Here is a 13,482-nt window from a genome sequence, read left to right on the forward strand (position 1 = left end):
ACGCTATCCTATAAGATCTCTCGGGAGCCCCTAGGAGCCGTCTTTTGCTAGCCGTCCGCCATGGCAGATGGGTGAAAGACCTGAGCTAACATGGGGTTAGCTCGTTAAATTACAATAAAGCCTCGTGCAGTTTGCAGCAAGCTCTCGAATCTGCCTGGTGATTGAGGTGACAGAGAACGTGGCCTGGGACCCCGGATACTTGAGTTTCCAGGGCCCTAACACCACAACACCTGACCTCAAATCATACTACAGAGCCCCAGGGACAAAACATGGCCCTCGCACAAAAGCAGACATCATGGTCAGTGGAGGAGAAGAGAGGATCCAGAAATAATCCCACACGACTCAGCCATTATGGTTATGACAAAAGTGTCAAAAACACTGAAAAGAAAGAACAATCCTGGCAAATAGTACTGAGGGAAGCAGACATCCAAATGTTGGAAAATGAAACAGGGACCATCTTTCTCAACCTTGCACAGTTCTGTACTCAAAACGGACCAAAGGCGTTAATGTAAGATCTGAAACTCTTGACACCAACAGAAGAAAATGCAGAGGAAACACTTCAAGATACATGTTGAAGTATGTTTTGTTTTGAGCGGTGATGTTTTGTTTATGATCCAACGAATAGAGCCTGTCTGAGGATCCGAGTGCAGAGCTAGCCACTAGTTAGCCATGCAGGCCAGGCAGTGGTGGCCACACCTTTAATCCCAACACCAGGGAGACAGAGGCACATGGAGCTCTGTGATTCAAGGTCACCCTGGGTACACAAAACTGATCCAGTCTAAAAGAGAAACAGCTCACACAAAGGTGATCTCAGCACATGGGGCCCCACGCCTTTAATACCAACATGAGGGAGGTGGAGACAGGAAGGGATATGGCTGGGCAGGGAGGAGACAGGAGTTCAGGGCAGTCTGAGGAAGCAGTCTGAGGACAGCATCTCCCTTAGGTCTGAGCATTGGGAGAGGTAAGAACTCTAGTGGCAGGCTGCTCTGCTTCTCTGATCCTTCAGTTTTCACCACCTGATAGCTGACTCAGTTTTTATTATTAAAAACAATTAGAATTCGTGCTACAGAGACAGCACCATGTGAGAAGAGCTCTAACTAGCACAGGAATTTTGCTGACTTTAAAACGCACCCCCAGAAAAAAACTAGACACACTAATTTAATAACACCCAGTTTAAACTGCTCACCAATTCACTCTCAATCTCTGGTTGGCAACACAGTTTAACCAAGTAAATGAGGTCCATCACCCACAAATTAGCAAGCCCAGGATCACAGCCTGTGAACCCCTGGGGTCCACTAGTCTTGTTTATTTCTCAGTTCCTGGGAAACTGTAACAGAAAACATCAGAAGCCAAGGCCACTGGATAAAGTAGTTCTTAAGAGTTTAAAAGGAAGTCAACCAATGCCATTTTAGAGCATTCCATAATAATGTCCCCTGAGATAAAGTTTCGATGGACTAATCCTCATTGCATCAGGCTCATCGAAGGACAACGTAACGCTGGCTGCCATGGCAGAGGATCATGACCAACATGACTTAGAGGGACGCTTACTCGGGATCAGGGCTCCATGGGGGCAGGAGTCCATCAAGGCGGAGACTGTGGCAGAAAGGAGCAGATGCAGCAGTCTTACCGAGTGTGAGGAACACTGACAAAAAAGACCTGCAGGCCCCGGGTGTGACCAGGACCCTTCTTCCTCACACAGTGCAGCTTACAGATCGTGAGTACTAACATTACTATTACTAAAAGCTGAGATGCTACAGTAAGGAACTTAAAACTTTAAGACAAGACAGGGATAAAAGTAAGATAAAAACAGATAGAGTGTAAAATCCTGAAGAAGAGTTGTTCTGCTTTTATTTCCTTCCTGTGTGCTGTGGCTAGAACTCAGGCACTGTGAACACTGGGAAAGTCTTTGTAGTCAGATGTTTCTGTCATGTCCTGTCCTGCAGCCGTTCAGTCCCAAATAAACACACAGAGGCTTATATTAATTATAAACTGTTTGGCTGATGGCTCAGGCTTATTACTAACAAACCCTTACAACTCAAATGTCTCAACTGACAGTATGCTGTCCAAATTTGACAAACAGGACACCAAAAAGAGTGACTGCAAACCTTGCCAAGACTAGGCGGTCCACTCCTTCAAAATACCCTGCTTTCAAAAATGTCTGTCGGATATGCTAGGCCTCTATGGTTAGCTAGTGGCAAGCTCCATTCTCTGACCTTCAGACAGGTTTTATTTGTACAAGCAAGATATTACCACAAGTTCTCAGCCACTGAGCCACACCCCTCTACTGTGTGTGTGTGCACTAGTGTGTGTGTGCCTGTGTGTGCACATGTGGTGTGTGTGCCTGTGGTGTTGTATACATGTGTGTGTGCGCACATGCGTGTATATGTGTGTGTGTGTGTGTGTGTGTGTGTGTGTGTCTGTGTGTGTGTCTGTGTGTGTGTGTGTGTCTGGGTCTCCTGCTGTGTAAACTCTCTGACATGTCCCCTCCAGACAGAGTCTGTCACTGAACCTGGAAAGTGTGTGTGTGTGTGTTTTCTGTTAGGGTGCTGACCAGCAAGTGGCAATGATCCCCGTCTCTGTAGTCCACTCCCCAAGTGCTTGGTACAGCTGTGCTCAGGCACACAAGGCTTCTACTGACTGCTGGGATCTAAACCCAGGTTCCCATGCTTGCACCCACTGCCCAGCTCCCAGGTCCCAGCTCCCAACTTACTTTTAAGGCACCATCTACAGAGGTAAGCACAAGACCACATTAACTCCTGTCAGCTTGGGCAGCATGTTGATAAAAACAAAGCTGTACAGATAGCTTCAGTGACCAGGCAAGAGGCTAACAGCACACTGCACCTCACAGGGGCAGGAGTGTTAAGTTGTAAGTTTTCCTACTGTACCCAGTATCTTTAATCCTCACAATGCACAATAAGGGTGCAAAGTAAATCACATTTCTCAGATGAAATACCTAATTTAAGGAAAACTAAAGAACATGTCTGAAGATGGAAAGCAAATGACTAGACCAAAATGTTTCACCTCCGCCATGGCTCTCCTATTGTGCCATGCGGCCTGGGGTGACTTCTAGCACCAGGCCAGGAGGTCTGGCAAGGACCAGCCTGACACCCAGTGAAAAGGACACTATGATCTCAGTTTCTAAGCTGGGATAGTGTTGACAACATCTTCATCACATTATTATTGTTGTTGTTGTAGCAGTGTATCTCCTACCTCTAGCATCACCTAAAGACCACATTCCCAGTGTTTATTTGATAAAGCGAATCTTTTAAAACTCCACTCTGCTTCTAAAGTTAAAGATTAAAGATCACTTATTATTAAATAATAAAAAGTCCTCAAGTAAACATGATTTTTTTCTTTTTATTTAAATTCTTTAATTACTACTCATATTTACATATCCATCCCCCCCATTCCCTCACCCTCCCCTCCTCCCATGTTCCCCACCAACCACACCCCAACCCATCCCCCAACTCCTCCACAGGGACAGTGAGGCCCTCCACCAAGGACCTTCAAAGTCTGTCATATCATTTGGGGGAGGGCCTAGGCTCTCCTTACTGTATCTGGGCTGCAATAGTTTCCTTCCATAGGGAATGGGCTCCCAAAGTCCATTTGTGCTCTAGGGATAAAGACTGGCTCTGCTGTTAGAGGTCCCATAGACTGTCTTGGACTCCTAGCTGGCACACACACTCAGAGGGCTTGGTTTGGTCCAATGCTGTTTCCCCAGCTTTATGACTAGGGTCTCCATGCTCTCTCTAGGTCAGGTCCACTGTTTCTGCAGGTCTCTCCAGCCCTGTCTTGGCTCCTTTGCTCATCCCTCTTCCCTCTCCACAACTGAATTTCAGTAGTATGGTTCAGTCCTTAGCTGTGGGTGCCTGTTTCTGCTTCAAACAGCTACTGGATGGAAACTCTCTTTCCTCTCCCTGCCCCGGGCTCCAATTTGGTCAGGGGTTCTTGTCCCCATCCCGTTCTTCAAGGGACTATGCAATCTTCTCTTGGGGTCCTCCTTATTTCCTAGCTCCTCTGGCAGTATGGATTGTAGACTAGTGATCCTTTGCTCTATGTCTAAAAAATAAAAAATGAGTGAGTAATACCATGTTTATCTTTTTGTGACTAGGTTACCTCACTGAGGATGGTTTCTTCTAGTTCCATCCATTTGCCTGCGAATTTCAAGATTCCATTTCTTTTTCCCACTGAGTAGTGCTTCATTGTGTAAATGTACCACATTTTCTCTATCCATTCTTCAGCTGAGGGGCATCTAGGTTGTTTCCAAGTTCTGGCTATTACAAATAATGCTGCTATGAACATAGCTGAATAGATGTCCTTATTGTATGAGTGTGCATTCTTTGGGTATACGCCCAAGAAGGGGATTGTTGGATCTTGAGGTAGACTAATTCCCATTTTCCTAAAAAACTGCCACACTGATTTCCAAAGTGGCTGTACAAGTTTGCACTCCCATCAGCAGTGGAGGAGTGTTCCTCTTTCTCCACATCCTCCCCTGCATAGACTGTCATTGGTTTTACTGATTTTAGCCATTCTGACAGGAGTAAGATGGTATCTCAGAGATGTTTTGATTTGCATTTCCCTGATGGCTAAGGATGTTGAGCACTTTCTCAAGTGTCTTTCAGCCATTTTGGATTCCTCTGTTGAGAATTCTCTATCGAGTTCTGCACTCCATCTTTTAACTGCATTGTTTGGTGTTTTGGAGACTAGCTTCTTGAGTTCTTTGTATATTTTGGAGATCAGCCCTCTGTCAGATGTGGGGTTGGTGAAGATCTTTTCCCAGTCTGTGGGCTGTCATTTTATCTTGCTGACTGTGTCCTTTGCTTTACAGAAGCTCCTCAGTTTCAGGAGGTCCCATTTATCAATTGTTGACCTCAGTGTCTGTGCCACTGGTGTTATGTTCAGGAAGCCGTCTCCTGTACCAATTTGTTCAAGGTTGCCACCTACCTTCTCTTCTAGGAGGTTTTGACCTTCAATTTCTTGTTTAAGTGATTAACAAATAATATGCAAAATAACATATTAAAAGATGTTAAAATGTGATGATTCCAAAGTAGCCTATAGATTTAGCTTTCTCAGAAGTAAAATTATGTATTGTTCAGTTTCTTACGCCAAACAATTTACACACAGAGCAATCCCTTTTGTAAACTGAAAACTTGGATCAAAAGTCTTGCTGTCTTCAGCAAGGTGGCGATGGAAGCAGCACTGTCAGCCTACCTCAAGTTCTGACACTTTTGGAAAGGTCTGCTGCACAGACACAAACACGCAATACTGCTGCCATCTTCTGGTGCAAAGGACTCAGTTCTACAAACAGGAACCCACCAAGCATGGAATGACCAGAGGGCATTAACAGCAGCAGAACAGATTACAAAGCAAACGGTGCAATAGGGCACAGACACAATTGTAGCCACAGTTAATTTCTGCCGATGCCTGTGATCAGCTTTCTCAGTGCCGGCATGACCAAGCAACGTAGCTGTGTGAAACCCAGATCCCGGCTTTTACTTTATAAGCAATGGCGAAGTTAACTCTTTAGAGACATATGAGACAGAGCCCCTGAGGCTAAGGAGAGTTCAGGTGGCCTTCCCTGGCTATGCAGCTGGGGTTGGAATCCAGAAACAGACTCCGGGTGGTAACTGAACCACTTAACCCAGGCTTAACTTACCGGAAGGAAGCCGTACCCTAATTAGTATGACAATCAGGAGTGTCTGGGCACAGAGGCAAGGTCTGAAAGAAACATTAGCCACGTCGTGATTAAACCAGACACTGGCCTTCTGAGCACTGCATGGACAGATGCCGGTGACAGATAAACAAGCCACCATTTTTCAGACTGAACACAGCTTCACGTTTCTAACTCTAACATTTAGTGTTCTAAGAACAGACTGCTTTGATACAGTTTGAAATGTTGACAAACACGGAGTCTGCAACTCTGGCACACAGGATATGTGTGGGCCACTGCCACTTGAGCATGTTGGATCTCCATGAAGAGAAAGAGGAACGCGTGGAGCGGCTCTGTCCGCACACACACTGCCATCTCAGAAGTCTCAAGCCAATCCACGCATGCTTCAGTCCTCTGCATGTGGTAAAGTAAAGTACCAATGAACCATCCATGCATTTGGAAGCTATAAGAATTGTGTTTGTAAAGTGACAAAATGGATAACCTCCATAATGCCGTGTACCGAGTCACCTAGTTCCTCGCATCCCATCTGAAGAGAATCTGAGATAACTCAGGTGGCCAACTGTCCTAAGACAATAAAACAGACGGCCAATAAGACGATGAGGGTCACACAGGACTACAGTGGAGCGAATACATCAGCCACTGCACACAGGTGTGTGCAAGACAGGGACAGACTTGTCAGCTGTGCCGGAACATCTCACCTGTCCTGTGGGTCAAATGTCACACACCCACTCACTACAAACAGCACTCGGGGGACAGAGCGATCACAGAGTCCACAATACTCGTGATGAATTTACCCACCCCCTAACTTCTAACTCCCTTCCTATAAATGCATAGTCACTGGAATGGGTGTGGTGAACTGTGTGTGTGGTAGTCACTTTCACAAGCTGTGGAATCAAGCTGTCTGTATCTGGTCAAAAGAGAAATCTGTTGGAGTTTCTGAGGGAGTCTGGTTCAGCAACAGCAGAGTCAATATGACCCCCAAGCAAGGGATCATCAGGAAAATAAATTGTACAACCTACACCTAGAAAAATAACTATCCAAACAAGTGCTAGGATATGTTCACAGACTGTAAAACCCAATGTTGCTATCCATACTCCCCAAATTAACAATCAAGCCAAATTTAATCAAAATGCCAGGGGGCTTTCTTAAAGAGACTCACAAGCAAGATGAATTTCAGCCACTACTCACGTCAGCCTCACCAACTGACTGAAAATGGAGCAGAGGTTCAAACATGAAATTTGAAACTATAAACTTCTAGACGTCTCTGTGACTTCAGGTTAGGCGAAGAAAGACTCCCAGAAGCCTTGAAGCATAGAGAAAGTTGATAAACCAACCAACAGTGAGCCAAAAGACAGGTGAACCACAGACTGGAAAAACACTTTGTGATTCATATATCTGAAAAAGAATCTGTATTGAGAACATACAGGGAACTGTCATCCTTTAATGAGGAAACCAAGCAGTATTTTAAAAATGGGTAAAAGACTTCAAAAGATACTTAATAAGAGACGTGGGAGACCAGTAAATAAAACTATGCTCGGCATTTTCAGCCACTAAATATGCAAACTGATGCCACCAAGAGCGATCACTACCCAGCATAGCCGAAAGGAAACAGAACAAGTGACAATTTGTGAGATGGCACATTGTCAGAGTGACTTTGGGAAAGAGATGAGCAGTTTAGTTTCTTATCAAGTTACACCTGCAGCTGCACAGGGTCAGCCAGTTGCTCACTCAGATTATGAGAAATGCAAATGCATTTCTTTATAAATAATTTCCAAAATCTGGGGTGGGGAGAACGTCCTTTGGTTAGTAAATGAACAATCTGTAGATAGCCATCAGCAGGTGCTGCTGACACAATTCAGACACACACATATTACACTAGCTAGGGTCAGAGGTCAGAATCAACCATGCTAGCATGTATGGCTCCGTGCACATGCTGCTCCATTAAAGGCAGACGTGGGCCTAGGAACCACGCAAGGTGTCTGAAAGAATTGTCATAAAGTGCCACACCAAATCCAGTAGATTCTGTGTGACAAGTTCCACAGACTGTGGCAATAACTTCAAAAGAAGGAGGTCTCCTGGAAACAGCTGTGGAACTCTCAGTCAGAGGAAAAATACTGGGCTGTGATTCTCGTGACAATTTCTGCTTGTTCTTCTATTCCTTTTTTTTTATTCTCATTAACGAAATGTTCCTAAAAGTATATGCTGACATTTTAAACAAAAGAAATAGATAAGAAACCATCCCCTGAGATGGGGTCACTAGCGCTTTCCAAATCATTCACGTCATTCACATAAGTACAAATTGTAAAAACTTTCCCAACAATAAAATTTCATATGGCTGTACATGTGTCATTGAAAGTAGGCTCAAGTGTCTGGCAATGAAAGCTTTTAACAAGAAAGAGTTAAGCCACAGAGAAACCCTGTCTCTAAAAAAACCAAAAACAAACAAACAAACAAACAAAAAAATAGCTAAATGATTAAAATAGCTCAATACTTCAAAAACTCACAAGAACTAGGTAATAGATGTTAAACAATAACTGACCATAAAAATATATTAATTTGATTTAAGAAATATGCTAGCCTTGGATGATCCTATGCTAATCAAGGACCGTCCTATGTTTTGATTAATCAAGGACAATTTTGTGTTTTGATTAACTCTGGATGATTCTAAGTTTTGGATTTCTGCATCACTGTGCCAAGTAACAATAATGTTATATGTTTGGGTTTGTTTAACAAAAACATCCCCTGAGAAAATATCTCTATAAGAAACCTTGTTGAGAACTGCAAAATCTACTCAGATTCAAACTGCCTCTCTGTTTCTGTTTGTCACCAACGAATCCTTACCCACTATTCTTAGGGGACCCTCATCCCAGGGACTCCCATACCCAGCTGGAGTGGTCTGTGGCAATAAAGCACTTAGCTTAGCATGACAGACTGAAATGGTTATTCAACTGTATATATTTGTCAAAATTTTGAAATAGACATTAAAAGGCATTCCATTTAAGTAAAATCCTTTAATAATAATTGTATTCTTTGGGGGTTCCATACGTTTATCAATGTATCTTTTTAATGAAAAATTATAGCCATGATCAACATACATGAATTTCATAAATAAAGTATTAGCACAAAAGACAAAGCACAGTATCTGAAGGAAATAAACTACGTCAAAGAGAAATCTGACACCCTCTGCTCACTGCAGCTCCATGACATCACCTTACCACGCCTAAGTTACAGACAGCACATAAAAGTGCTGTTTCTTACAGCTATTCCAGTTAGTTTTACATACTAATGGTTTCATTCGATATGATTAAGGGTGCATGCTAAGACTACATAAAAAAATAAAAGCAGCCTATCTGAACCAATATAATGCATTGTTTCCATTATGTGGAGTGTCTTAAAATCATAACTAGCATTTTAGGAACCCCCCTTAATATTGCTGATCTAAAATTTGAGAAAGTAAATATACAGTGTAACCCAAAATTTCCTTCACAAAATGGAGTCTTTTGTGCTATCTACTTTCTGGTGAACAGACTTTTCTCTACATAGACTGTCATTCACGTCTGTACGTAAACAGCTCCTGCACACAATGAGATAATACCTGTTCAGACATGTCAAAGTTCTTGGAGAAAAACAGGGACAGATGAATGAACCAGCACTGTTTTGGAGAGTGGTCTCACTATGCTGCACGGGACAGCTAATTCTTGGGCACAGTCTTCTGGCCTGAACCTTTCACTCAGATGGGGAGGACAGGGACACCAGTACACACCACTCAGCCCTTTTTATAACAGTCACTATAAGGGCTACAGGTAAACAGCAACACCCTAAATATTTGCAAACACTAGAGGGCGCACTAAGCCAACAGACTTTGGAATGCTTAACTATAAACTCTGACAATTGTCAGTACTAAGAATTTTGCTTTCCAACAAATGCACAGAGAAAACCAAAAAGGAAAAAAAAATCCATTCTTCCAGGATATTTAACAAAGCTTAGTACAATCCCACTGCCATGCTAATCCCCTTCAGCATCCAGTCATAATACATGCAGTTCAGCGTTGGGAGAAACAGGTATGAAGTCCTTGTATGCAAGAGAGATCACATCCGTGTTCAGGTGGCTAAATGGGAGTAAATAGCCTTTCACGGCTTAAAGTCAAGGGAAATTTTAAGACCAATCTGGCAAAAGACATAATGCTACTGTATTAAATTATATCACAGTTTATTAAAGTTTTAAAGTGTAGTTTAGCATTTTTTACAAAGGCAATTTTAAAGGTACTATTTAAAAAATTAATAAAATTGTTGCTTCTGTTGCTCTTATCTGCTGTCTTCACAGTTTTATAAGCCAACAAGCATAAGGAACAGAAAAGTAAAAACCTAAGGCTTTCAAACCTAGAACAAGAAATGAGACCCTGCCTGAGTCCTCACAGGAAGTCTCTTCTGACATTTAAACTTACTTCTATTCCTTCCAGCGCGGCAACTATACATCCTTGAAATAGTATGAGCTGCCACTGTGATCCCGGAAGGCCCTGGACTGTAAGCTGCCCAAGTATCAGGTAGCATGAGACAACACAGTTACAGGCTAGAAAAACCCCACAACCCCACAAAAGGTCCCCGTAACTGAGCCAGTATTTAATTACAATGAGGCATTTTGCTTTTCAAGATTACGGGGGAAAAGTTAAGCTTTATAAATATTTCAAAACCCCAACTTGAACCAATTTCCCTCAACCTCTCTCACACAAATACACACAGACACCACTGCCCCACCCTTCCCTAGCTGAAGAGCACTAGATCCAACAGCAAAATACGGTTGGCTGACAGACTGTTGTTGACATCTCAAATTGCGATATGACCAGCACTGTATTTGGGAACCATCATATTCCAATCACAACCGCGGTTTCCCCCACACATGTACAGCCTCTTTCCATAACACAAAAGGCATACAGCTTGTGAAGGGTGAACACCAGGGAGAAACCAAAACCACTTACCAACACATTCACAAACCATGAGCCCAGAACTCCTGTCCATATAACAATATGACGGATACCTGCTCTCCACGACCGGTGAAGCCTGTTGCAGACTGATCGTCTCTGTTGTGATTTCCACTTTCCGCACACTTCCAAAGAAATCGGTTATCAGGACATGTTTAGGGTCTCTCTGAAAAAGGTCAGTACGATGTCCAGGAGTAGATACACAGAGACTTTTGGGACAAACTTGAAACTGAAAATAACAATGACAATATTAGTAACAATACACTTATCTTTAGTGTATTCCAAAGGTAAGATTTGGTTAAGACGAGCATTTCATCCCTATTGCAGTGTCTGCCATAAGGAAGCCTGCAGGCCTCAGCAGAGTGCTGTAAGGAAGCTGGCCTGCCTCTACCATGACAGCCGACTAAAATGGGCCGCAGAAGTCCAATATGTAAAGCAGTTTAAAGGGAGCCCAACTGACTCCATGGCCACCTACAGCATACCTCTTGCTACTGCTGTGAAACTAGTGCCACTTTATAAACCAATTAACCTTGTCTAACCACAGTGGAAAAATAACCCCAGGTACCTCCAAGACCTGCTAGTGTTCCAAAGATGCAGATGGAAACCATGACTTCCCCACTCACAGACGTCACAGTAATCTCTGTGATCATCTGACCTGTGACATTCTACACTAGTGATTACCAAGGACAGACACATGTTCACTCACTGTGAAAAGCAAAAGGAGTGTTACTAGGGTTCACACAGTCACCATCTAAAGATGACTTCGGGTGCCAGAGACATAAAATAGAAAACACAGTCACTGACGGCATGGTGTACTTTTAAAGGGGACCCGATATTCTGTTGCTCCTACAGCACCCAACACAGTCCCTCAGCAAACTTTACTCTGTATCTCTAGGCAACAGAAAACAAAACAAATAGTCTTATGACTTATAGATATATCAAAACCCTACCGATCACTTTACAGACATTTTGTGTGCATTCATGCATGCACACGTGTTTGAGACAGGATCTCTCTAAATAGTCCTGGCTGTCCTAGAACTCACTATGTACACCAAGCTGGTCTCAAACTCACAGAGATCCACATGCCTCTGCCTCCCTAGTCCTGGGATTAAAGGCGTGCATCAGTACACCTGGCACTCTTGGATCATTCCTACTGAAAGACATTCAAATAGTCATAAGCGAATTTTCTAATGGAAGCCAGAAACCAAGGTCAGACATTAACAAGGAGTGTGGATAGACGGATGCTAGACGACTGATATAAACTATACATATCCATGTGTGGGTATATACTGTAATCAATTAAAAGTCTCGTTATTTCTCATAATTTCAACGGGAAAGTATTTTTTAAATTTATTACACATCAAAGAACAATACATATTTTCACTTTTGAGAATAAGATTGTAAAATTAAACACTGTAAACCAAGTGATGCATTTTACTCTCAGAGTATATTTGTGTGTGTCAATTCCCATGTGGGATGGGTGGCACAGGGGCCTCTGTGCTCAGGTTCTGTGACAGCGGAAGTTCTGAGGGAAAGCATGTTTTCACAAGGGAGAGAAACAAGGTGGTGCCTTTTGTCTACTTAACAACTGGAACTGGAATGTGGTCTGTGGCACAATGCATAGCACAATGGACGTGCAGTGACAAAAAACTGAAATTGGGGTCGGTCAGGAAAACCCAGAGAAGCAGCCAGCCTGGTACATGGGAGCTCACAGAGTCCAGTCAGGGACATCACAGGAAAACCCAGAGAAACAGCCAGCCTGGTACGTGGGAGCTCACAGAGTCCAGTCAGGGACATCACAGGAAAACCCAGAGAAACAGCCAGCCTGGTACGTGGGGGCTCACAGAGTCCAGTCAGGGACATCACAGGAAAACCCAGAGAAACAGCCAGCCTGGTACGTGGGAGCTCAGAGTCTGAACCAACAGCCAGGGAGCCTGAATGTGACTGACATGGGCCCTCTGTACATGTGACACAGTTGTGCAGCTTGGTCTGGCTGTGGAACTCCTAGCAATGGGAGCAGGGGCTGTCCCTGAGTACTGGGGACAGGGATGCTTAGTCTTAAGACAGCGTGACCTGCCGTGCTTTGCTGATGCACAGGGGAGGCCTACTCGTTTCTGAGCGAATACAGAGCGGTGGAATGGGGAGGGCAGAGAGGAGGGGGAGAGAGTGGGAGAACAGGAAGGAAGGGATGTAAAATTAATTACTTAATTTTTAGAAGTGAAATTAGCATTATAAAAAGTTTGTTTTACCCAGCACTTGAGAGGCCCTGGTCTACAGAGCGAGTGCCAGGACGGGCTCCAAAGCTACACAGAGAAACCCAGTCTCAAAAAAACAAAACAACAACAACAACAAAAGTTTGTTTTAATATTGAAGTCCCTGTGAGGATTTAACAAGCATCAAAACAGGTAATCTTCAAACTGGTGTTAGTCCTCCTACCACACTTGGCAGCTAACAGCAGCAGCTCTCTGCCGAGTCTGGCAGGGCTCCTTCACTATTGACAACTCACTCAAAAGGACTCTGCTCAGTGAGAGCCCAGTGCAGAGCTGCTGAGTTGGGGGTGAGGAGAGAGCCATCTGCTCAGTAACCCTGCATTCCTAAGCTCAGGGAGAGCAGGAGCAGTGTCTGGGCCATGTGCCGTGCGCAGCCAGTGACCACACTTATCAAACCCTGAGGGACCATCCTGTGCCAGGTGTTGGTCGCAGTGCAAACTGGACCCTGGCACTGGGAGGGCGGGCGGGAGACAGTGTATGCAAGCAGGTGGAGAGTGACGTCATCACATAACTACCATCTGCAGCTTCTCACTCCGCCAACTCAACAGCAACTTCCAGCTGCT

General features: G+C 43.9%; 1 protein-coding gene across 2 annotated transcripts in view; it reads right to left on the reverse strand.

Annotated features, from left to right (window-relative positions):
• Positions 1-13,482, reverse strand: part of Pigk (phosphatidylinositol glycan anchor biosynthesis class K) — a 92,509-nt gene that overhangs the window by 44,099 nt on the left and 34,928 nt on the right. For both annotated transcript variants that reach the window (XM_027395178.2, XM_027395177.2), the window contains exon 9: positions 10,706-10,878. In XM_027395178.2, the coding sequence (XP_027250979.1) occupies positions 10,706-10,878 (173 nt within the window). The remainder of the gene's footprint in view (positions 1-10,705; positions 10,879-13,482) is intronic.

This window comes from Cricetulus griseus, assembly GCF_003668045.3.
Source record: "Cricetulus griseus strain 17A/GY chromosome 1 unlocalized genomic scaffold, alternate assembly CriGri-PICRH-1.0 chr1_0, whole genome shotgun sequence".
Classification (NCBI taxonomy): domain Eukaryota; kingdom Metazoa; phylum Chordata; class Mammalia; order Rodentia; family Cricetidae; genus Cricetulus; species Cricetulus griseus.